This window comes from Bison bison, unplaced genomic scaffold (genome assembly GCF_000754665.1).
Source record: "Bison bison bison isolate TAMUID 2011002044 unplaced genomic scaffold, Bison_UMD1.0 scf7180017864141, whole genome shotgun sequence".
Taxonomy (NCBI): Eukaryota; Metazoa; Chordata; class Mammalia; order Artiodactyla; family Bovidae; genus Bison; species Bison bison.
Window position 1 is genome coordinate 5,341,142 of NW_011494713.1, and position 23,676 is coordinate 5,364,817.

Sequence of the window (23,676 nt, forward strand, 5' to 3'; positions counted from 1 at the left end):
GCCCTGCCTGCTGGGCTCCTGCATCCTGTCGCAGGGCTCACACGCCTGGGAGGTGGACCTGGGGGCACTGGCCAGCTGGCGCGTGGGGGTGGTGCGGACGCGACAGGATGCGGGCACCGAGGGCCACGCGCACAGCTGCTACCATGACACGCGCTCGGGCTTCTGGTATGTGGGCCGCACGCAGGGCGTGGACGGCGACCACTGCGTGACCTCGGATCCCGCCGCGTCGCCTCTGGTCCCCGCCATCCCGCGCCGCCTGCGCGTGGAGCTGGAGTGCGAGGAGGGCGAGCTGTCCTTCTATGACGCTGAGCGCCGCTGCCACCTGTACACCTTCCACGCCCGCTTCGGGGAGGTGCGGCCTTACTTCTACCTGGGCGGCTCGCGGGGTGACGGGTCCCCAGAACCACTGCGCATTTGCCCTCTGCGCATCACCATCAAGGAGGAGCTGGACAGCTGAGGACCCTTCGGCCCGCTGGACTCCGCTTGCATCCAGCAATCGGTCCCATTTCCTTCCTGTCCCTTCCCAAAGCCACGCTTGCCTTGGTACCTCTCTACCGCCTGCCTTCTTACCAGGATCTTCCCGCTGACCTACCCTGTCATTTTCTGTGGCTCCAGGCCACGGGCCTTTCCCTCCTTTTTTTTTGGTCCCTTTTCTCCCCCACTTTGAAAGTCAGCCAGGAGATACATCCTGGGTCAGGCTTTTTCCAAAGTTGTGGCATCCTCTGGATGTGAATTTCCTGATCCAGATTCTAAGATTTCTGGGGATAATGTTTGTTTCTAGAGTGGGTCTGTTTAAAAAATGTAGGTTTTTGTTTTAAAATCATTTTTCAAGTGTTGTGAGGCCAGCAGATGGGAGGGGACTGCTGTTGAAAAGAGTTTGTTACTTACAGTTCCTAGGAGAAGGGGTGCTGCGCTGGGGGTGGCGTGGGGAGTGGGGCACCAGGGGAAGCACCAGAGTCCTTAGGAGGCAAGGGGCGTGCTTTTCATGGAAAGGAACAGAGGAGGCAGGGTACCGGGTGAGTGGGTTTATGATCGGCAAGTCTGAGTACTTTTCACAGGTTCTGGGGCATAGTGGCTGCCCCTAGTTGTTCTGAAACCTGGATGTGGGTTGATTGTACATGTGTGCATGCTCAGTCATGTCCTACTCTTTGTGACTCTATGGGCTGTACCCACCAGACTCCTCTGTCCGTGCAATTTTTCATTCAAGAATCCTGGAGTGGGTTACCATTTTCTATTCCATGAAATCTTCCTGATGCAGGGATTGAACCCTCATCTCCTGCATCGACAGGCGGCTTCTTTACCGCTGAGCCACCTGGGAAGCCTGTGGATTGATTAGCACAGGGGATTATTGGCTTGGAGTGGATCCCGGTGAGAGCCTGGCACAGGAGGTGGTTGGGGTACTGTTTTGCATGTAAAAGATTGACTGCATTCAAAAGGCACACTCACAGGGGGCTTGTTTGCTGTCTGCAGGAACTTGCTGGCCAGGGAGGCTCCAGGAGCCAGAGTGGCCCCAGGAGCCAGAGTGGCAGGAATTCAGAAAAGAAGAAAATATGGTTATTCTAGCACCATTGCCATGGCTTTGGGCAGGACCCATGCCCTGGCTTGTCTGTCACTTTATACTGGTATTTAAGGCTGCTCTGTGGGCCTTGGTGGAGCCCTTCAGGGTGGGGGTGGGGACAAGGCTGCCCATCCAGTCGGCTCTAACTTATAGATTAAGACTTCTTGCACAATTTCCTCTTGAACAGAGTTTCCAGAGCACTTTAAAAAACACAATTTAAATAGCATGATTTTCACTTTCCTCATCTGCAAATGAGATGGTAGATCTGGAAGGTGATGGATGCGCTGCAGTTGTGTGGAGGACCTTTCTCTGGTTCCTCTCACAGAGGTACAGAAGGAGGAGAAGAGGGCCCCTTTGTGTTAGGAGGGAAGGGAGGCGATTCTGTCCAGGGAGGGGGGTGTTGGTATCAGGAATGAGGAGGGGCTCCGGGGCTCCGGTCTCTGCTGACCTCAGCCTGCTCATTCTTGTTCTGCTGCCTTTTACATCTTCATCCTGATTTCTTCTCCCTCTGCCTTGCCTCCAGACTCCTGCCTTACCTTTTCGTCTTCATGTGCCTGTGGAGGATTTTTAATTGTCACCTCCTCACTTGTGTCCTAGGACAGGGAATGTCTCCCTGTAGGAGCAGTGTTTTAATGGAGGTGTTTTTACCGAAGACTCACAAACTTTCTCCTGCTTGTGTCTCCTGGTTCACCGAAATGGACATTTTAAACAGAAATGATGATTCAAAACTAAAAATTGGTTATAAGTGTGATGTGTCCATCATTGGTGGCCAGGGGAGGGAGGTAGTAGGATATACCACTGAGTCAAGGGGACCAGATGCAAGAGAGGGGTGAGGATGTTGGCAAAGGGGTGGATGTGAGCTGAATGGCCCCTCTAAAGATGCTCAGATTCAGCAAAGCTCAAGGCACTTTGGACCCAACACATCTGAGTCCAGTGTGCACTTTGTACCATAAAGTATTTATCTGGCCTGTTAAATGCAAATCACTACCTAATAAATCTTGACCTGAAACTATTTTGTTAGTTGTTGTAAACTTTTAAAAATGTTTTTTCCTTTCCATCTTAGGTGTTGGAAGGGCTTTGTTTTATTTTTACAGGATATTGTGGATTGCCTAGGCCCCTTTTTACCAAAATAAAGTGTTTGAGCCAAAGTATACCTTTTTTTTTTTTTGACATTTTCCTTTCAGTGTTCTCATAAGCAAAAAGTTTCATTCACCTTGTAGCATGTATTCAATGTTTTTGTTTTTATCATTGGATAACCTATTATATGGATATATACTGCAAATTTACTTACCAACTCTTTAGTTGGAGAAAACATTTTGATTGTTTTCACTTTTTGCCATTATGAATAATGCTGCTGTAAATATTTGTGTGCAAGATTTTGTGTGGACATATGTTTTTTGTTCTTGTGGATAGGTAAGTAGGTGCAGACTTGCTGGATCATGTCCTGACTCTCGTTTAACCTTTTGAGGGACTGCCAGGCCATTTTCCAGTGTGGCCGCACTTTGTATAGTCTTATAATGTAGGGAGGTTCCAGTTGGTCCATATCCTCGTTAACACTTGTTACTGTCCGTCTTTTAACTTGGGCATCCTAGTACATGTGAGGTCGTATCTCATTGTAGTTTTGACTTGGATTTCCCTAATGATTCATGGTATGGAGCCTCTTTTCAGGTGCTTATTGACCATTTGTTTACCTTCTTAGGAGAGCTGACTTCAGATCCTTTGCCCATTTTAAAATCTTTTTTTGTTGTTATTGTTTTTACTATCTAGTTGCGAGAGTTCTTCATACATTCTAGACACAAGTCCCTCATCCAGTACATGATTGCCAAACATTTTCTACCACTCTGTATTTTCACTTTCTGGAAGGTGTCCTTTGAAGCACAGAAGTTTTCATTTTGGGGTCTGGTTTATTTTTCTTTTTGTTGTTTGTGTATCCTGGAACTCTTACCTTTGACATTGCCCTTAAGCCTGTTCTAGGTCTTGGCTCAGGCATGGGCAGCTATCTCAGCATGGGTAGCCATTCTATTGACAAGGAGCCCTAGTTCAGGAGCCCATTCCTTCTTCCCTTGAGCCCTCCTACCCACATAATGTGATGATTGAGTGTGTGCATGGGAGCCCAGGTAAGCTGTACCCGGAAATTTTATAAGCTGGAGGCATCTTTGGTAAAGAGATAGCAGCTGGAACCAGAAATCCAGATTCCTACACCCAAGTCCCAACCGTATGATTTATGAGCTGCTGAGCCTTCGAGCCTCTGCTCCCTCATCTAAATGAGGATTTAAGGTACCTACCTCAGGTTGTAGAGATTAAATGAGGGGATTTTTGGGGTACAAATGCTTTGTATTATGTCCTAAACACACTATAGGCTCAATGCATGTTGGCTAATTCTTCAGAAAGTGGAAGATTTTGAATGCTCACATCATGATTCATGTTAATGAAAAACCCCAAAGGAAATTGAGAAATGAACTTACATTGGGAATGCTTAAATTTCTTGAGACTGGAAGGTTATAGACATAAAACTTATGTTTATTAAAACAACATGGGAAAATGGTTATGTTGTAATGACTGAGAAGACTAGAATTTATACATATAGACATGCAACACACAATTTGTCTCTAATTTGTGTATGTTGTTTGATGAGATCACCCACTTATGTGGCTGTAAATCCAAAAGGTACAAAAGAACAGCCTCTCCCACTTCTGCCCAGACACTCAGCCCCTTTCTTTGTGGGCAGTCATATTACCATGAAAAAAATCCAGAGGAATTTCATGAACAGCAGTATTCTGTTGTGAGTATATTCTGGTTTCCCCAATACACTATAATTTAAAAGCAGATACTTTTGGGGGCTCCCCTGGTGGCTCAGGGGTACAGAATCCACCTGCCAGTGCAAGGAGACATGGGTTCAATCCCTGGTCCAGGAAGATCCCACATGGTGTGGGGCAGCTCAGCCTGTGTGCCGCAACAACTGAATATACACCCCTAGAGCCTGTGCTCTGTAATGAGAAGCCACCACAATGAGAAACCTGTGCACCGCAACTGGACAGTAGCCTGCGCTCGCAGCAGTGAAGACCCAGCACAACCAAAAATAATAAAAGCAGATACTCTAGGTCTGTATCTCTAAGCAACCCAACAAAAGGAGACAACTCAAAGGATGTTATTAACATGATTTCCTCCCCTCTAAGAGGAGGTTTGTCATGGATGTTCTCATATAGTCAGTTCAACTGGTGCATTCAGCTTCTTATTTATTTCACCCTAAGGTTTTAAAACGGAAAAAAAAAAAAAGTGGAATTTAGCTGCTCATGACATAGAAGACAAACCTTACACTTGAGACCTCAACATACGTTTTTAAAATCTCAGTCCTTACCAAGGTATCTAGTGACCTACATAGCTAGTGTGTTAGTGGGGGATGAATGATCTGGGTTCAAAGTCTGCCTCAGCCACTGTGTGACCTTGGGAGAGTTAGCTAACTTCTCAGTGCCTTAGTTTCATTATGTGAAAAATGGAGATCTTAAGATGAGTGGAGATAATAACCTACCTCATAAGGTGGTCATGAGATTAAGTGAGCAAAAGTGTAAACCAGGACAAGATCTGACATGTACTTGGCAGTTGAGAGTTCACTGTTTTGCTTGGCTGTGCTACTATGGTACTTCACATAAAGCCATTCAACTTCTCATCTGTAAACAGGGAAATGACATGTGCATGATGTTTTCAAGGTCTTTTCCAGTTCTAATGTCCTTTGATTCGCAATTTGTGTCACTAGCAAAGGCTGGTATCCTGCACACGGTAGGGGCTGCTGATTCCAGGTGCTGCAGCTGACCAGCATTCAAGAACCTGAGTGTGGCTTGGTACCAGGAGCCTTGTTTCCTCATGTGTTGAGTCTGGAGACAAAACTAAATAGTCGTCATGTTTGAAGGATGGCAAGGTTGTTCCAGAGAGGAGCAAGTCTTGGGAAATTGTTCCTAAGATTAGTAATCAATCATGCACAATAAAATTGGACAGTCATGTTTCACAGATGGTTCATGTGCTTGTATGTACAAGATTAAAGAATGTCAAATATTGACTTGAGTGCACCGTGAATATGATCTTTGTGGCCTCAGAGCTGCTGGATTGGGCAAAAGATGACTGATCGTTCGTGGTGGGGACTATAGTAGGTCCCTTCAGTTTTCAAAAAGAAAATGCATCTTACAAGGTTCTATGCCTCCTATTCCTTCCCCAGCCATGCCTGGAGGACCCAGCAAGACAGATCACTGGCTATTAAAGCCTGATTCCCTAGCACATGGGAAGTGCTCCTGTGGGTGCCATCAGTCCCTGTTTGTGGGTGTTGCTTGGGTGGGTTTCTTTCTCTAGGGAACAGGCTGAGGATGGGAAATTCAGGTTTCTATGGATACTGGTCTAGCTGGGATTTGCATCATGTATTTCAGAGACAGTCTAGGAACAACGTGGGCTCAGGAGGAACATAGAGGCACATGGAAACAGTTGGAGGGCCTGGGTAGCCAAGCTCCATTTCAGCCCTTCTCCGGGGACGCAGATCTGAGATCCCCACCCTTTGGAGAGGCTGCAACTTGGAGCATGAGGATCCATGGAGGTGGTTGAGAAAGGCGCCCCCTACAGGATGTGGCAGGTACCGAGAGCTCTACAAAAGTTAATAACCTTTTGCTTCCCTTTTTATCTCAGCAATTCCCTCTCTAGGGGGTCTTCTCTACCCAGGGATCGAACCCCAGGTCTCCTGCATTGCAGACAGATTCTTTACCAATGAGCCACCAGGGGAGCCCCATTGACTAAAGGGTCCATCAATAAGAAGGTTTAGCATATGAAGTCTCCCTTGTTTATTTATAAAGCATTCCACCATGCCCCCACTTCTCCATTTCCATTATCTTGTTTTAAATTTTTATTGTAAAATACACATAAAAATTACCATCTCATGTACTTTTAAGTGTACAGTTTGATAGTGTTAAGTATATTCACATTGTGGTGTTTCCTTATCTTAACCCCAGTGTTAACCACAGATATTTTTTCATGTCCTTTCAGAAAATGATATTGTGCTCTCTTGTTTTAATCCCCACTCTCCCTTGACCACCCTGTGAGATAGATTCACCAGGTCAAGAGACTGGTCTATACTCATGTGACTAACTGGTAGCAGATCCAGACCTCAATCCCAGGTCCCCTGGAGTTAACATCTCCAAATCCAAAAACATCTGGGGTCCCCAACATCAAATTTGGCATCATGGAGGTAGTTCTGTTTGTGAGGCCTGAACTGAAGGATGAGGAGTAGGGATAAAGAGGAGAAATAGGCATTAGATATCCTGGAGGAGGTAAGAGGGTCAGGAAAGGTCCTGGAGGAATGTCCTATATGAGGAAAATCAGGAGTCTGATGGCTGCCAGTTTCCTAGCTTGAGTGATGATCTAGTCTCTGAGCGGTGAACCATAGGAGAGCAGGTAGGTTCAGTGTTGTGTAGGGGACATCGGGTGGAATTACAGAGAAACTCTATAGCCCAGAATTTGAACAGCATGTGGAATTACAGAGAAGCTCTATAGCCCAGGATTCAAACAGGATGGGAAATAGGAGTCGTCGGCAGAGTTGTCTTGTTGAGACTACTCGAGTCTGAGCTCTTGTGTAGAGAGTATCTGGAATAAAAAGAGCAGAGACAGGGTCCTGGGGGCACTGACACGATGGAGGTGGGCTGAGGATTCCAGGTTAGAGACATGAGGGAATAGAGAAGCAGAAGCAGGGCAAGGTGTTATGGCCAAAGCAAATTGAACATGTAAAAGGTAGAACAGAGGAAGCCACAGCATCAAAAGACCCAGAAAGTCAGGTAAAGGGAAGATGAAAAAGAATTCATTGACTCCAGTTTACCTGCACCCCCTGGCACAGCTCCCAATATCAGGGAAAGCAGAGAAAAGATGAAAATGTACAGTATCCACAAGAAGCAATGGGTGACCAGTCTGTTGGCAGAAATTAGGAGGGATGATCCCAAATTATAAAGCAGAGGATCTTGAGTTTTAGCTCCCACCCAGACTTTACTTCTTGAAATGTCCACTCAGGAGACATCAAAAGCTATTTTATCCTCCCCTATCTATCTGTACAATGTGAACCAGATGTGTCAAAGTTTCTGCCAATGGGCTTTGGGGCTCTAATGGGGTGGAAAGGACAAAGTGGAATTTAAAAGAATATTTCATACTGATAAAAGTATCAAAGTATATAAGCTAAGTTGTTAGATATACATTACAAATTTGCTGCTATAATATTTGCCTGTAAACCCAAGAAAATCAACTGAAAGCAGAACTAATAAGAGATTTGGTAAAGTGAATCCAAGTTGACTGACCAGTCATAAATCAAAATAACTAAGGTTTGGCTTCAAAATTGAAGTGATTTAAATTTAATTTGGAGTAAGTAGAAAGGAAGCTTAACCAAAATATTTGTGGCAAAAAGTCTTTAAGATAATCCTATCACTAAGATTGCATCTGGAAGAAAACTAATGATATTGGGTCCAGAAATCATGTACAAAAGACCCCTCGTTCAACACAGATTTAAAATAGGGAACAGTTGGAAATTACCTAAATATGTAAGAATAGGGGTATAGTTAAATTATTCTGTTTGCTGGAAAACTGTGATGCCACTAAAACAAAACAAAACAAAACCACTGAGAATATTTAAAGACATGAGGAAACGCTTACATGAGAAAAGCCAAAGAGGAGAGAGGACAAAGTATTTATAATCAGTGCAATTCCAAATTTGCAAATCTATCATCTTTCTAAAGTGACTGATACTGTTAACCATGGGTGTCTCTGGATGGTGTTCACCCTTTTGTTTTCCTCCTCTGTTTTCTAAAAAGAGAAAGCATTACCTTAAAAATCAGAAAAATGTAACGTTATAAAAAGCAGAGCCTGTTACAGGTGGCTGTAAAATGATGCCGGGTTTTATTTTCAGAACTGTGAGGCTAGGAGGGCAATGCCTGAACTGACGAGGGACAGGATTCATCCGACGCTTAACTCGGTCCCCACAGAGAGGATGAGTGACAATATGAGGACAAACGGAAGCAGTCACGTGGACTTGTGAACCTTCTATTGTTTTCAGCCGTCTGTTGAAAAAGCAAGCAGCAGAGGTGTCCGGGAAAAAAAGTGGTGAAGCTCTGGATAGAGTGGCTGGGGGAGGAAGCCAGAGCCCTTCAAAGAGCTGCCGCACAAGGGCCAGCACCGCAGACTCAGAGGAGACCCTAGCCTGGCGCATGTCTAAGCCCAGCCTGGGTGCGGGGAGGAGGTGGGGCGGAATCCAGATCCCCAGGTCTGGTCCACAGCATTCAGCCGCCCACGTCTCAGGTGGAAATGTCAGTTCACTAGCTGGTCCAGACGCCTCTTTAAAGCATCCGGGTCTTAAGGACACTTTATAGGCAGGGATGCTACTATTGGTTCCTGCTCCCGGCATGATGTCACCATCAGCGAATCTGAAGTCAGCATTTCCTCCTAGGGAAAGGAATTAATTACGAATTAATTAACTCTTCCTAAGCCATGCTGCTGCTGCTAAGTCGCTTCAGTCATGTCTGACTCTGTGCGACCCCATAGACGGCAGCCCACCAGGCTCCCCCGTCCCTGGGATTCTCCAGGCAAGAACACTGGAGTGGGTTGCCATTTCCTTCTCCAATGCATGAAAGTGAAAAGTGAAAGTGAAGTCGCTCAGTCGTGTCCGACTCTTAGCGACCCCATGGACTACAGCCCACCGGGCTCCTCCATCCATGGGATTTTCCAGGCAAGAGTACTGGAGTGGGGTGCCATTGCCTTCTCCTAAGCCATAGAGGCAAACAAAAGCAGTGTCCGTCATCTTTTCTGGTTTCTCTTTGCCAGCAGAGTAAGGAGATGGAGTTGGAAATAAACGGAATAAGAGCAGATGCTAGGTTTTGTAGATACGTGCTGTGCTTAGTCTCTCAGTCGTGTCCGACTCTTTGCGACCCCATGGACTGTAGCCCGCCAGGCTCCCCTGTCCATGGGGATTCTCCAGGAGAGAATACTGGAGTGGGTTACAATGCCCTCCTGCAGGGGATCTTCTCAACCCAGGGATCAAACCCAGGTCTCCCGCACTGCAGGCGGATTCTTTATCGTCTGAGCCACCAGGGAAACCTTTTGTAGATGTAAGCATAGATACCATTTTTTAAGGTATAAAAGTAATGTATATTCACTGAAAAAATTGTGAAAACAATTACTTAAATTCCACCACCTAGAGCTAATAATAAGCATTTCAATGCAGGTTCTTCTTACATTTTAAAACTCAGAAGTGTAGGATTTTTATGGAAATTAACTCCCACTATAATTTTTGTAGCATTTTAAATTTATTTGCTGTGAATAATTAATGATCTTCAAATGAATAGTACTTAATGGCTGCAAAACTTTTCAACTAAATGGACATTCCATAAGTGTCCCATTAAGTATTGTATGGGCATATCATAATTTATTTTAAAAGTGCCCTGATCACAACTGAAAATAATATTGTCACAAACACTACTGTATATACTTTGTATATTTTGTTATTGTTCAGAAGCTAAGTCGTGTTCAACTCCTTGTGACCCCATGGACTGCAGCACACCTGGCTTCCTTGTCCTTCACTATCTCCCAGAGTTTGTTCAAATTCATGTCCATTGATATACATTGTCCAATTAATTCCTTAAGATAAATTCCTAAGAGTGAAATTCCTGTGTCAAAGATTAAATAAAATGCATGTTCCCAGATTGCTCTCCAGAAATGTCGCCAACAATCTACAAGAGTGTTCAATTTTTCACATCCTAAACAAACCAGTCAAAATGATAGATAGCTCATGAAGCTTTTTCGAAATTAATCTTCTTCATTACTAGTGATATTGACCATGTTTTCATGTATTCAGTGCCCTCCTATATTTCTTTTTTGTGTTCTCTGTCTTCTTTGCCCATTTTTATATCAGGATGTTTGCTTTTTTCTCCTGACCCATGTGCAAGACCTTTAATTCAACTTGACAATATTTTCGTGAGTGTTTTTTTCATAGGTACATTAGTGGGTGTACATAGGTACATGGTTTTCTTGTAATATACCGTGTTTCTCAAGCTTTTGTTTCAGGATTCAGCTCTTTTCGTAGTGCAATTGAACAACTTTCTTGTTTTTTTTCTGTGCCGTGAAATAGTTTATGTAGCGTGTTTCTGGAAAGTTTAAAGAATCAGAGTCATTATTGAAAGAAATTCTTTGAACACTGTAAAAATATCTTACATAATTATTAGTCGACCAGGTGGCACTAGTGGTAAGAACCTGCCTGCTAATGCAGGAGGTGTAAGAGATGCAGGTTCAATCTCTGGGTTGGAAAGGTCCCCTGGAAGAGGGCATGGCAGCAAACTCCAGTATTCTTGCCTGGAGAATCCCATGGACAGAAGAGTCTGGCTGGCTACAGTCCATGGGGTCACAAAGAGTCAGACATGACTGAAGCAACTTAGCACAGCATGGCACATCTTTGGCCAACTACCTGGGTCTTGAAAGGTGGTCCACATGTAGCCTGGGTCTGTGTATGGCAGAAATGGAGGGTAGGAGGGGAGAATGGTTTCCATGGAAGACTCAGGGACCCAAAGAGAGGTTTGGACTCTTTTCTGTAGGTTCTGTGGAGCCACTGGTGATTGATTGTAAAGGAGGGTCAAGGTATGATCAAGAGCAGGTTTCCCCTCTTTCTCTTTCCCCTGGTCCCCAGCCCAGTGAGATTGTTCTCCCTATGAGGAAAGGATGACAATAATGACCTGACTTCCAAAGCTATGGTGCTCATTACTTAGAGAACTGCAGCTACTCAGGGTCCCTGAAGGACCTGCCCCATGAAGTTGCTGGGGGAACTGAGGGCATCACTGGAGTCTCAGAGGTTCAGCAGTCAGGATGATGTCATGCTCACGGTGACCTGAGGCCTCCTTCCCCCACGGACAGCTCTCACTGGGCTTGTTACTAGCAGGCCTCTCCCCAGGTACAGAGAGCATGCCCATTGGCCGAGGAAGGTCACAGATGGTGAATTGAGAGTCAGGCAGAGATAAATGCCCAGAGATGACTTGGGCAGTAATTAGACAGTAATTTTTCAGATTCTTTTTCCATATAGATCGTTATAGAATATTGAGTAGAGTTCCCTGTGCTATACAATAGATCCTTGTTGATTATCTACTTTAGATATAATAGTGTGTATATGTTAATCTCAAGCTCCTAATTTACCCCTCCCCTCTGTGTTTCCCCTTGGTAACCATAAGTTTCTTTTCTACATCTGTGACTCTGTTTCTGTTTGGTAAATAAATTCATCTGTATATACTTTTTTAGATTCTCATGTAAGTGATATGGTATTTGTTACCCCATAGCGGTTTTTTGAAAAATCAATTTTATTGACATATAAGTTACCAACAATAAAATAAACTTGTACTAAATTTGATGAGCTTTGACAAACATTTAAACTCATGTAATCACTACCACAGTCAAGATAGGGAAGATTTCCACCACCCAAAGTTCTCCTGGGCCCCTCTCCCAGAGAGTCCTCACACCCCAACCCAGCCCCGCATACCCTCTCATCTGCCTTCTATCCCTTCAGATGAGACTAGTCTTTCCTGGAGTTTCATATAACTGAAGTAACATGTGATAGTTCAAGGAAGAAACCTGTGTAGATAAGGAAAAGCCAGTTTCTTTCTGAAAAATAAAATCATGTAAAAATGTGAATCATTTCCTTCTAAGGAGCAAACCAATATTCATTTTTTCTAGAGGGCAAACATAGAAGTGTAACCTCTTGACTGTGGATTCCAATTAGCTCCACATCTCTGTGCCTCCTCCTGCTATGCCCTTCCTTCAATTTATCTGTTGCCATTTTCCTTTGATGTCTTATTTATTTTACTACAGTATGAAAATGCTATTGGCGTTCCGCTTATGGCTATTGCTAATTTCCTTGGATTTGGGGACATAAATAGATTTTTCATGGGCTAATATGTCTTCAAGACTGCTTGAATTTGGCCTGTTCATCAATCTAAAATGGGTTTGAAGCCTTTGGACAGAATGAGGCAGATGCTAAACTACATGGTGAATGAGAGTCTCCAGGGCTTTTTGTCATTGTGGCAGGACTATGTGTATTTCTTCCTATTCAGCTCTTACCCTATTCCCCGTCCCTATCGTACCTTAAGGGTTTCCCAGGTGGTGTAGTGGTAAAGAATCTGCCTGCCAATGCAGGAGATGCAAGAGATATGTGTTTGATCCCTGCGTAGGGAAGACCCACTCCAGTATTCATGCCTGGAGAATCCCATGGACAAAGGGTCACAGGGTCGGAAAGAGTCCGTCACCACTGAAGCAAATTAGCACACACACCACTGTTCTCTTACCCTCCTGAGTGGAGCAAGGAGGGAACATATCAAGATGACCCCAGAGGTAATACTAGCTTCCTGATTCTATTGTACATGCAGAAACATGCAATAAGCAGACCTGGGCAGCTGGGCTACCTGTGACCTTGACTGAGGGGGCAGGTGGTTCCCTTATCTCCCGGGCCCCAAACCATCTGACACCCTGTGTTTGAAGCATCACTTCTTTTCAGTTATCCTTTTAAAATATTGATTGATTGATTTGACTGCACCGGGTCTTAGTTGGAGCACATGGGATCTTTGATCTTTGTTGCAGGATCTTTAGCTGTGGCATGTGAGCTCTTTGTTGCAGCATGTGGGACCTCATTCCCTGACCAGGGATAGAACCCAGGCTGGATAAAACCTTCATTGGAAGCTTGGAGTCTTAGCTGCTGGACCACCAGGGAAATCCCTGAAGCCTTCCTTCTTAGCTCCCTGCTCTGATACCAGTCAGAGGAGGAATCTTTCTAGGGATTCTACCCTTGCTTCCCCCAGGAATTCTGCACTGGGGATGGAGCTGGTTCTAGTGCGAGAGGCCAAATGATGCAGAAAGGCAAATTCTCTTCTCATCCTTAGCATTTCTCTTTTACACCTGTCCTGATTCAAGCATTTTGCTACTGGCAGTTAGCTATTGTTCAAGGACATTTTTGCAGTAAACACAATATTGCTCTTTTATTATGAGTCACGAACCCTGGAGGGGTACCCGTATGGGATACCCCTCCACTCTCCACAATGCCCCACTCTGAGAACAGAACCCTTACTCCCTGCAGATTCACAGAATGAAACTCAGCCCCTGGCCCAAATCCTTGACCTCAGACACACACACCTCAGTGAAACTGGGCCAGGTGGATTCTTTTCCCTAGACATTTGAGATGGGGATTGAAAGGCAGCTAGTCCGTCTCTCTGTCATCCCAAGAAACATGAGATGGCCAGGGCTCACAAAGCAGAGGGAATCTGTCATGGAGATGGAAGGAAATAGCCATGTAGATGGGGACAGGAGTGACTACATGATGACAGAGGTGGAAGGGCATCAACATCCAGAAAGAAGGAGAGAGGCTGAGAGACAGAGGGAGAGGGGGAGAGACACTGGCTGCCCAGATTCTGTCGCTTTCCTAGTTCCTAGTTCCAGCCCAGCTGTTCTTTTGTGTTAGTTTCTCTGTAATAGCCTGGTAAACTTGAATGAACTTCCTGTTTTTGCCTAAGGTAATTTGGAGTAATTTCCTGTTAATTTGCAGCCAAAAGACTCTAAATAAGATGCAACCTGGTACCAGGAAATGAAGCTGCACATAACCACAGAAATGGCCCATCTCAGAACTTGGGAATAATAAGGATTCTGGTGTCTTGGGATATAGAGGAATGTTGTTGTTCAGTTGCTAAGCCATGTCCAACTCTTTGTGACCCCGTGGACTGCAGCATGCTCAGAGGAATGTTGGTGCAACAGAGACTAAAGCAGCCAGGGAGATTAGTGTCGGTGGTTTTGGGGGACTTGGATAATTTTCCTTCTGAGGCTGAAGCTTTAGGAGGCTCCAGGGCCAACTTGAAGTATGCAGGTGATTCCTTGGGACTCCAGTATGGTGTGTGGGAGACATGCACCTGTATGAGGCTTAAAGTGGATGGGGGAAAGCAGGTCAATTATGCAACTCTGCTCCTGGAAGTCCTTTCTGCCTATATATAGTATGGGAGCTGAGACCACTTCCAGTCCACTTTTGAAATTCATCATAGAATTTACTGAACTGCAGCACTTACACTCTGTGTGGCAACAGACATCAAAAAACTAAATTGATGAACCAATTATGGAACAATGATGGTAGCAGTTAGAAAGAGGACATCTGGGGAATCTTGATCCTTTAACACTTCTTCCAAGTGTCTGCTCTGCCCTCTTGCTGGAGAGAGGTACTGATACCCTGTGAAACCCACCATTGGACAGATTCAGGGTGCTCTATTCAGCTAATGAGGTGAAGCAGGCTCTCCATTACCCTCTGAACCCAAAGGTGAAACCCATTAAGCACAGAACTGGGCTCAGCCTTCTGAGAAACTGAAGTCCCCCCAGGCATGGCCCACCTCTGGCTGCCTAGTTGTGCAAGATGTCTAAGAAAGGTGTCCAGCAAGTTGAATCTCTAACTTAAGTCAATGGGCTGCCAGTTAAGGTCTTACAGGCATTACACTGCCAAGAAACCTCAAGCATGGAGAGCAGGGTCTTTGGAAGGACACAAATCTATGCCACAGGGCTTTTTGGTCCCTCAGGAAGGCCATGCTCAGAGGTGGCCAGTTCCATTCAGAAGGTGTCTCATGCCCCACAGCCAAGTTCTTCTCAATCTCCTTTCAGGGGTGGCCCTGCGGGATCCAGTACGAAGGCCATGTTCCCTGGGGCAGAATCTGGAATGGTTCTACTGGAGAACCAAGGAGCTCCTCCTACTGGAGTCAACATGCGATGGCCACGTGCTTTGTCAGATATCCAGTGACTGCTACAGGGTTACTGCTTGGAGGTTCCTCCCTCTTCATTTCTAAGTGGTGGCTTTGTGGGTATTGTTTGATTTCTCTGCATTCTATATCAGATAGAATGGAGATGGCAGGCTGTTGTCATCTCTTCTATAGGTTGTACCAGCTGGGGACTGACTTGGAGACTGGGACTTTGTTTAGGAACAGGGCCCCCCATGGGAGAGGTGAAGGTCCTGACATTGGTAGGCACGTCCATGCTATTGTGACCCCCTGCCATAGGATGAGGCAAGACTCCAGGACCAGACAGTCTCTAGTTGACTTTATTTTCCTAGAAATTTTGAATTGACTCAAAGAGAGCTAATGGATTTCTCTGTGCAGCCCAATTACAAAGGATACTAGCACAGCCGGAAGGCAATAAGGTCCCTCATGGCTGTGAGGCAGCCATAGGCACAGAGCAGCTGAGATGGTAGAGAAGGAGGCAGGTTTTCAAAGAGAAGAGAGAGACAGGGATTGAGATAAGGGAGACAGACTGATCCATGTTTGCTTTCCTGGTTTTTGTTTCTTGGGAGAAGGTGTTATACCATGCTCAGGTGCCATGAAAATCCCTGACCCTCCCTCCGCCTTAAAAACAAAGGTCTAGTTTTGGAATAATTATAGATACAGAGGAAGTTGCAAAGACAGGACAGGGGGATGAGTCCATGGGTCCATGTACCCATTAGCGTTCCCCGCATGGTTACAATTTATCCAACTATAGGACAGAATTAGAGTAAGAAATTGATACATAGTATCATGTGCTGATTTATCACCGGTGCGGATTTGTGTAACCACTTCACTACTGTCAAGGTCTAGACCTATGCAACCCATAAAGATCTTCCTGCTACCTCCTCCCACCATTCCTAACCCCCAGCAACTACCAGTCTGTTTTTCATCTCTATCATTTCGTCATTTTGAGAATATTCCGTAAGTGGAATCACAGTTTGTGACTGAGACTGGCTTCTATTCCTCAGCATCATTCCCTTGAGATCTATCCAAACTGGTGTGTGTCTCACTCATCCACTCACGTTATTGATGACTAGTAACCCATGGCAGGGGGACTTCCCAGGTGGCTCAGTGGTAAAGAATTCACCTGCCAATGCAGGAGATGCCAGTCTGAACCAGGGGTCAGGAAGATCCCCTGGAGAAGGAAATAGCAACCCACTTTCAGTATTCTTGCTTGGAGAATCCCATGGACAGAGGAGCCTGGTGGGCTACAATCCATGGGGTCACAAAAGAGACAGGACTGAACAATTAAAGAATGGATAAATGAAGGAACAACCTGTGGCAAGGATGGACCAGTCAGCGTTTGTTTAACCATTCACTGGGGAGGGACATTATGGTTGTTTCTAGTTTGAGGCTACTACAAATAAAGGCCTATGTGAGCATTTGTATACAGGTTTTGTGTGAACATATATTTTATTTCTCTGGAATAATGCCAGAAGTACAGTTACAGTGAGGGTTTTTTTTTTTTTTTTTTAAGAAATTGACTGTTTTCTGGAGTGATTGTATTATTTTATGTTCACATCAGCTCTGCATGAGACCTCCAGTTTCTCTGCATCCTTGCCAGCACTTGGTACTGTCATTTTTTGGATATTTATTTTTATTTTTTTATTTGATTGCCCCGGGCCTTAGTTGTGGCACGTGGGATCTTTAGCTGTGGCATTTGAGATCTTATTTGTGGCTTGTGGGATCTAGTTCCCTGATTGGGGATCGAGCCTGGCCCCCTGCTTTGAGAGCGCAGGGTCTCAGCCATCGGACCACCAGGGAAGTTCCAATACTGCCATTTTTTATTTTATTTAATTTTATGTTCTTCTAGGTATAGAGTGATACCTCCTGGGGGTCTCGAGTTTCATTTTCTTTATTGCTAATAATATTGAGCATTTTTTCACATATATATTTGTCTGTATGTCTTCATTGATGAAAGGTCTCTTTGTATCTTTTGCCCATTTTATAATTGGTGTGTGTATGTGTTTACTATCAAGTTTTGATATAAATTATCTTGTTTCATTAACAAGCTTGAAATGGGCTGTTGGTACTTGCAGACTCATGGGTAGTGTACTTTGTATTTAGTGACAGAGCAGTGTACATTGCTCTCGCCTGGAGAATCCCAGGGACGGGGGACCCTGGTGGGCTGCCGTCTATAGGGTCGCACAGAGTCGGACACGACTGACTCGACTTAGCAGCGCAGTGTACGTTGTATTTAGCGACAATCGTAGCAACATCAAATGCTTATTGAGCACACATTTTGTCAGGCACTGACCTATGTGACTCACAGGCTTTAGCTCAGTGTATATATGTTATTTTACAAATATCATGTATTCCTGTCCTAAATTGTAATCACCGTGACAATTTATTTACGAATAGCTGTCAGCATAAACAAACAGCTCTGGTAACACAGCATTGCCCAGATTCGAATTGACTCAGTCTATTTGTGTTTAGTCAATTGAAAAACTTCTAAGCCACTGATGTACAAGTCAGGAGAGCTGCTCTTCAAGTGAAAAACGATTTCCACAGTCAAGACATATCACACAGGACACACCTTTATTATTTGTTTTAAGTAAATATCTGTCAATGTTCAGTTCAACACATTGTGCAAAAAGAAAAATCCCCCCAAGCTTTCATCTCCTCCTAAAACAAGGCAGAAAATAAATGCCTGTTTACATTACATAGTTTTAAAAAACCACATTGGTGTGAATAAAGCAGATACAATACAGTGATCAGATATTCTGAATTCCTGGATGAGTTTAGGAGCGTATTTCCTGAGGTTTTGAGAGAGGTGGGAGGTTTGGGGAGGGTCCTGAAGGCAGCTGCGAGTTGGCCCTACAGTAGAAACACTGCTGTGACAGGCAAGATCCCTTTGGGAATAGGACACACTCCTCTGTGCCTTAGGGCTGTAAGTATGTGTTGCCGGTGAGTCACTGAGCAGGATGCCTTGGGGCCCCTGGCTTCTGGACAATCAGTCATCTGTGCTGCTGCTTCTTTCTACACTTCCAATCAAAAGGAGGATGCAGGAGTTCCCTGGCAGTCTGGGATTCCAGTGCAGGGGGTGTGAATCTGATCCCTGGCTGGGGAACTAAGATCTCACTTGCTGTGCTGTGCAGCCAAAAAGAGAAAAAGAAAAATAAAAACCCAGGAGGATGCAAAGCCCAGGGGACTTGGGCATAATGCAGAGTGAAGCCATAGATCTGTGCATTGTTAGCCCAAGTCCCCTGGACCAATGTTCAGCAACTGCATTTTGATGGATTGGTCACAGTCATTTATCCCAACCCCAGCAGACCCAGCAGGTCCTGGGATATCCTCTGCCCGCACATCTTTCTCAGCGAAACTCAGGGAAGTGCTGGTGCTGTGAGAAACCTGTAGCCCACTGCCCTCTTTTCCATCTCTTCCCTGGTCACCACCCAGCCCTCTGAACCTCCCAGGTTTGACCTTGCCCCTGTTTCTCCTCACCCTTTATCCTTTGGAATTGAGGCTTGACCCATTTTCTTACAAAACTCCAGACCGTGTTTTTCTCTTTAGTCTACCACCGTGTTGCCCTATGCCACCTCAAGGAAGCAGCCCTGGTGAGACAGGAAAGGGGCAGGGCACAGCCTTTAAAAGAATGATGTAGCTTGAGGACCCTACGTAAATGGATTAGAACCACCTAAGTCCAAGATGGTGGACAAGTCAACTTCACACATTGTAACACATCAGCAAGCTAAACGACACATCCACAGACACCATGAACATGAAGGTCAAAAGTGGGCATGACCCAATTCCTGGAAATCCCCATCCCTTCCCTAAAATAGCTGTTATACCCTTCCTGCTCATTAGACTATGAAATTTCCCACTTCTTTAAAAACTGACAACCCCATTCCCTGGTGACTCTCTGGCCTTCCAAGATGGCCCACATTCTGTCTGCGGACTGTGTTTCCCCCCAAATGAAGCTTTCTCTTTACCATGGCTCGCTCTTGAATTCTTCCCTGTACAAAGCCAAGACCCACACTTGGCAGTGGTCCCAGGGACTGAGATGTGGCCTGGGATGTGACCATCCTCTCATGCCCCACACTTTCCTGCAACACTGGGACTCTCCCTTCCAGAAAGGCTCCGGGGACGGGGCGGGGGGCGGTTCTGCCCACCTCCCTCTTCTCAATATTATTTTCCCTCCCCCTTACCAGCTAGGCTGTCTGCAAGTTACCTTTCCTAGCTGACTCTGCTTCCTTTATGAATGGGGTCCCTTTTTAGTGGGTCTCTTTCTCACAAGGCTGATGTGAGATTGATGGATTCCGTTATATCAGGGGTTGTGATGGTATAACGAAAGGGAAATTCTTGTTTAAATGGGCACAAATTTTCAATTTCTGGAGATGCATGGCAGCACATCATTGTAATTATACTTATATATCCCATCACGTCTTAGTACTCAAACCGTAGTTAGATAATTCTAGAAATGGGCAGCCCTTCCTTTTCCTGTCCCTGTTTTGATCTCTGCTCTCAGATCCTGATAACCTGTCCTCCACCCTCTGGTCCCAGTCCCACCCTCTTATCAGTCACTCAAGGGGACTCACAGAGCGCCCCTCTTACCCAGCAGTGGAGGACCGCTCCCTGACTGCTATCACCATGGCAACTCACTGTGTCCTCCTTCCTCCCCACCCCCCATTTTCCAGTGCTGCTGGCAAATTTATGGAGTTCCAGACTTCTCGGGGCTGGCAGGGAAGAGGAAAGAGGCTGAAGGAAAAGGGAGGCTCCCTTGACTGCAAAGGCAGCTGGCCACGCAGCTCAGGTTGGCTTGGGTCCCTGATCCCAGCCTGGTATTCAGTGTTCCCTCTGTTGTCCCCACACATTGTAGAAACCACTTGGGGATCCCTAGGCACCCCCAATTCCCTCTGAGAAAGGGCCAGCATGGGACCCTAGGGTGGGGGGTTAGTGGCACATGGCTGGCATGGTAAGCATGTGGTTCAAACAGAAGATGGGTCTTCTGCTCTTGCAGCATGGTGGGGCAGGGGCTGGGGGATTACCTGATTGAACCAGGGGCAATGAGTTTTGCAAATGCCAAAGGCTGTCAGGGGCATTGGTTATTCAGCCATTCCCAATGTGGTTGGCCAGAGTGGGGCAGCCTAAGGAATACTCACCCCTGCTGACGTGAAGTAGGGAGTTTGGAGATATATTTCCGCATGGGACCCCCTTGAGGACAACACAGAGACAGTGGGCATGAGATGCCAACCAGTTGGGGAGTGCAGCCTGGTGGGGGTCAGCACCAGACCCTGAGAACCTACCTTTTCCCCAGCCCACCTGTAGAATGAACACACCCATGTCTTATACATGCAGGACCTGCAACGTGCAGATAAACTCTCACTGGTGCTCTTGTAGTTAGAAGAAATCATTTCAAGGCATGAGCTGAATTTAAGGTAACTTAAAATTTTTTTTTTAATTTATTCATTTTGGCTGTGCTAGGTCTTTGTTGTTGTATGGGCTTTTCTCTAGTTGCAGAGAGCTTGGACTACTCTACTCACTAGTTGCAGTGTGTGGGCTTCTCATTGCGGTGAATTCTCTTGTTGCAGAGCACAGGCTCTAGAGTGCATGGGCTTCAGTACTTGCAGCATGTGGGCTCAGTCGTTGCGGTTCCCAGGCTCTAGAGCATACGTTCAGTCATTGTGGCACACGAGCTTAGTAGCTCCACAGCATGTGGGATCTTTCAGGATCAAGGATCGAACCCATGTCTCCAGCATTGGGAGGTGGATGCCTTACCACTGAGCCAACAGGGACACCCTCAAGGTAACCATCTGTCATGATGTGTATTCTTAGTCAGCAGGGCTGTGGTAGTGGCAGGTGAGAGCCCATGAACATGATGGTGGTTGAACAAACCCTCCTCTGAAAGGTTTCCCAAATGTGGTGGAATTGAGACCCAGGCTACAACCTGGATGAACCTTGAGGATGTTCTGCTGAGTGAAGTAAGCCAGACACAGAAGGACAAATACTGTATGATCCCACCTACATGAGGTAATAGATGAGGTAATGAATTTACTAGAACAGGTGAATTCATTGAGACAAAAAATGGATTCGAGGGTATGGGAGGTTGTGGCGGGGAGGGGGAGTTAGTGTCTCATGGAGGCAGCGTTTCAGCTCAGGAAGGTGAAAAGGATCTAAAGATAGGGGGTGATGGTAACACAGCCTTGTGAATGTGCTTAATGCCACTGAACCGTACACGTAAAAATGGTCAAAATGGTAAATTTTAGGTTATGTGTATTTTACCACAATAGCAGAAGTCACCTCCCCCGTCCAAAAGGGGGTGGTGAGGTGAGGCTGAGTGGAGGATTGGCCTGTCCCTGCCATGGGGCGTGGGGGTGCAGGGCTCATTTGAGGCTTTGACGGGGAGCAGTGTTCTGTGCCCCTAACTGCCTCACTCTGCCACCTCCAGCCGCCTGTGGTGTTGAGAAGGCTGTGTCCCGGCGCCCTGCCCCTGATTGCTGAAGCCACCGTGGATGCCCCATCACCTCCCTGTGGGGTTCCACCTCATTTGGGAAACCCCAGGGTGGTGACCACCCTCAGCATCAGTCACGTCTCCCTCTCTCTGGAAGGCACAGGTATGTGAGGTGGGCTGTGAGGACCCACCAGTGCTGGCCAAGTGGCTACAGCAAATGTGTGGCCCACGTGCCAGCCAGCTGGCAAGAAGGTGGCTCTGCTCTCCTAGGACCCCCATGTTGCTCCCACACCAGCTCGAGGGCCTGGGGTGCCGGCAGCCCCTCCTTGCCTTCTGACTCACTGTTCAAACCCACCAGCCCTTCTGAAAGAGCCGGAAACAGGCACGAAGCCCTCCAGGGAGCTATTTTTAGGGTTCATCTGTTCTTTTTGATTTCTCCTCTAGATTCTATATTCTCCCACCCCCAGATCAGAAAAAGCTAAAGATTCTGGAAACCAGTCATCAGTCCCTCTGTCCAGGTGCTCTTCCTTTGCTGGGCAGCTCAGTTTGCAAGCTGGGCCCTCACCCCCACCTTCCCATACCACTCCTTCTCTTTCTTCTTCCCCAACCTCACCCTCTGGTTCCCCAGCTCCAGAGGCAGTGCAGAAGGCAAGCTATTTGTCTGACATCATCTTCTACTCCCTGGTCTGCTAAGAGTTACTCACTCAGGCAATCCCTGTTCAGCCAGAGGAGACTGTCCAATTGCCAAGCAACCCACTGTTGGCCAATCACAGAGCTCAGAGGTGATGTCATGGTGAGAGCTGAGCAGTGGTGCTGATGTGGAGAGAAGCCCAGGGTACCACTAATTGAGGGAGTGAAGAAGGCAGCAGCTCGCTTCTAACTGGACTGCAGGTAAGTAGAAATGGAATGCAAATTATTTGAAGCTTTACATACAAAAGAAAAGAAAAACAGCAGCTGTAGAGAGGAGAAGCGAGGAGTCTGCTATCTATTGTGTTGCCTTTTGGTTTCATTCAATTCAACTTTGCCAAATCCTGGGGGCAATGGGGTGAGGCAAAAAGGATGGTGCCTGGCAAAGGGGCAAGGGTGGGCTCTAGGAGTCTCTTCTATTCTGGACCTCAGGGGACAGAGGATGGGTGGGAATTGCCAGAGCTTCTTACAGATCAGCCATCCACAATGAGTTCTTTCTGCATAAAAATGTTTTGTTGCTGAGGGAGAAGGGTTTTATTCAGAGTCTGGCTTTCCCTGGATCATCTCTGGCCCCCCAGAGACCTTACGAACTGAAAGCAGACCTGTGGTTTACATTTCCTTTCTCAGCCACAGTTATTCTGTCTCCCTTGCCCATTGGCAGCCTCCTTTGCTTTCTCCTCAGTCTGTACTGGGTTGCTTTTTTCTCTTGGTTCTAATAATACAATGAGCTCACCATCTCTTCTCGCCCCGCCCCGCCCCTGAGGTCAACCTGGTCCTACCTAGGCAGGGACAGATGGCTGTGAGGCTGCAATCTGTGGGAACCCACACCTGCCACACCCTGTTCTCTGCCTGTAGCCTCAACCAGGGCGCGACACCTCCCCAGCCCCAGTGCTCAGCCCACTGCCTTCACCAGGAGTTTAGGCATTGTCCCCACCTCATCCTCGGGGACACAGGGTTTTGACAGCCAGCGGCCAGCTGTGTCCCTGCGTGGCATGCTGCCTTTGTTTTATTCCTCTTGGAAGGTATGGTCAGTTGTGGAGGAGTCTCATTGTCCTGAAAAGGTCAGGACCCCCTAGGGCAGCACAGAAATATACCAATAGCACCTGTCCAAATGCCTGGAGAAGGGACCCCAGAGGCTAGAATAGTGGTGGTGGGGGAGAGGCAGCCAGCAGTGACCTGTGGGGTGGGTGGGAGGTTGAGGGTGGATGTGGGGGAAT

General features: G+C 46.3%; 2 protein-coding genes across 2 annotated transcripts in view; both read left to right on the forward strand.

The window, feature by feature from the left end:
* Window positions 1-2,932, forward strand: part of TRIM35 (tripartite motif containing 35) — an 18,858-nt gene extending 15,926 nt beyond the window's left edge. The window contains exon 7 of the mRNA XM_010840142.1: window positions 1-2,932. Within this exon, the coding sequence (XP_010838444.1) occupies window positions 1-457 (457 nt within the window). The 3' untranslated portion in view covers window positions 458-2,932.
* A 19,672-nt stretch (window positions 2,933-22,604) lies between these two features.
* STMN4 (stathmin-like 4) overlaps window positions 22,605-23,676 on the forward strand; it is a 24,057-nt gene continuing 22,985 nt past the window's right edge. The window contains exon 1 of the mRNA XM_010840148.1: window positions 22,605-22,663. The gene's annotated coding sequence lies outside the window, so the exon portion shown is untranslated. The remainder of the gene's footprint in view (window positions 22,664-23,676) is intronic.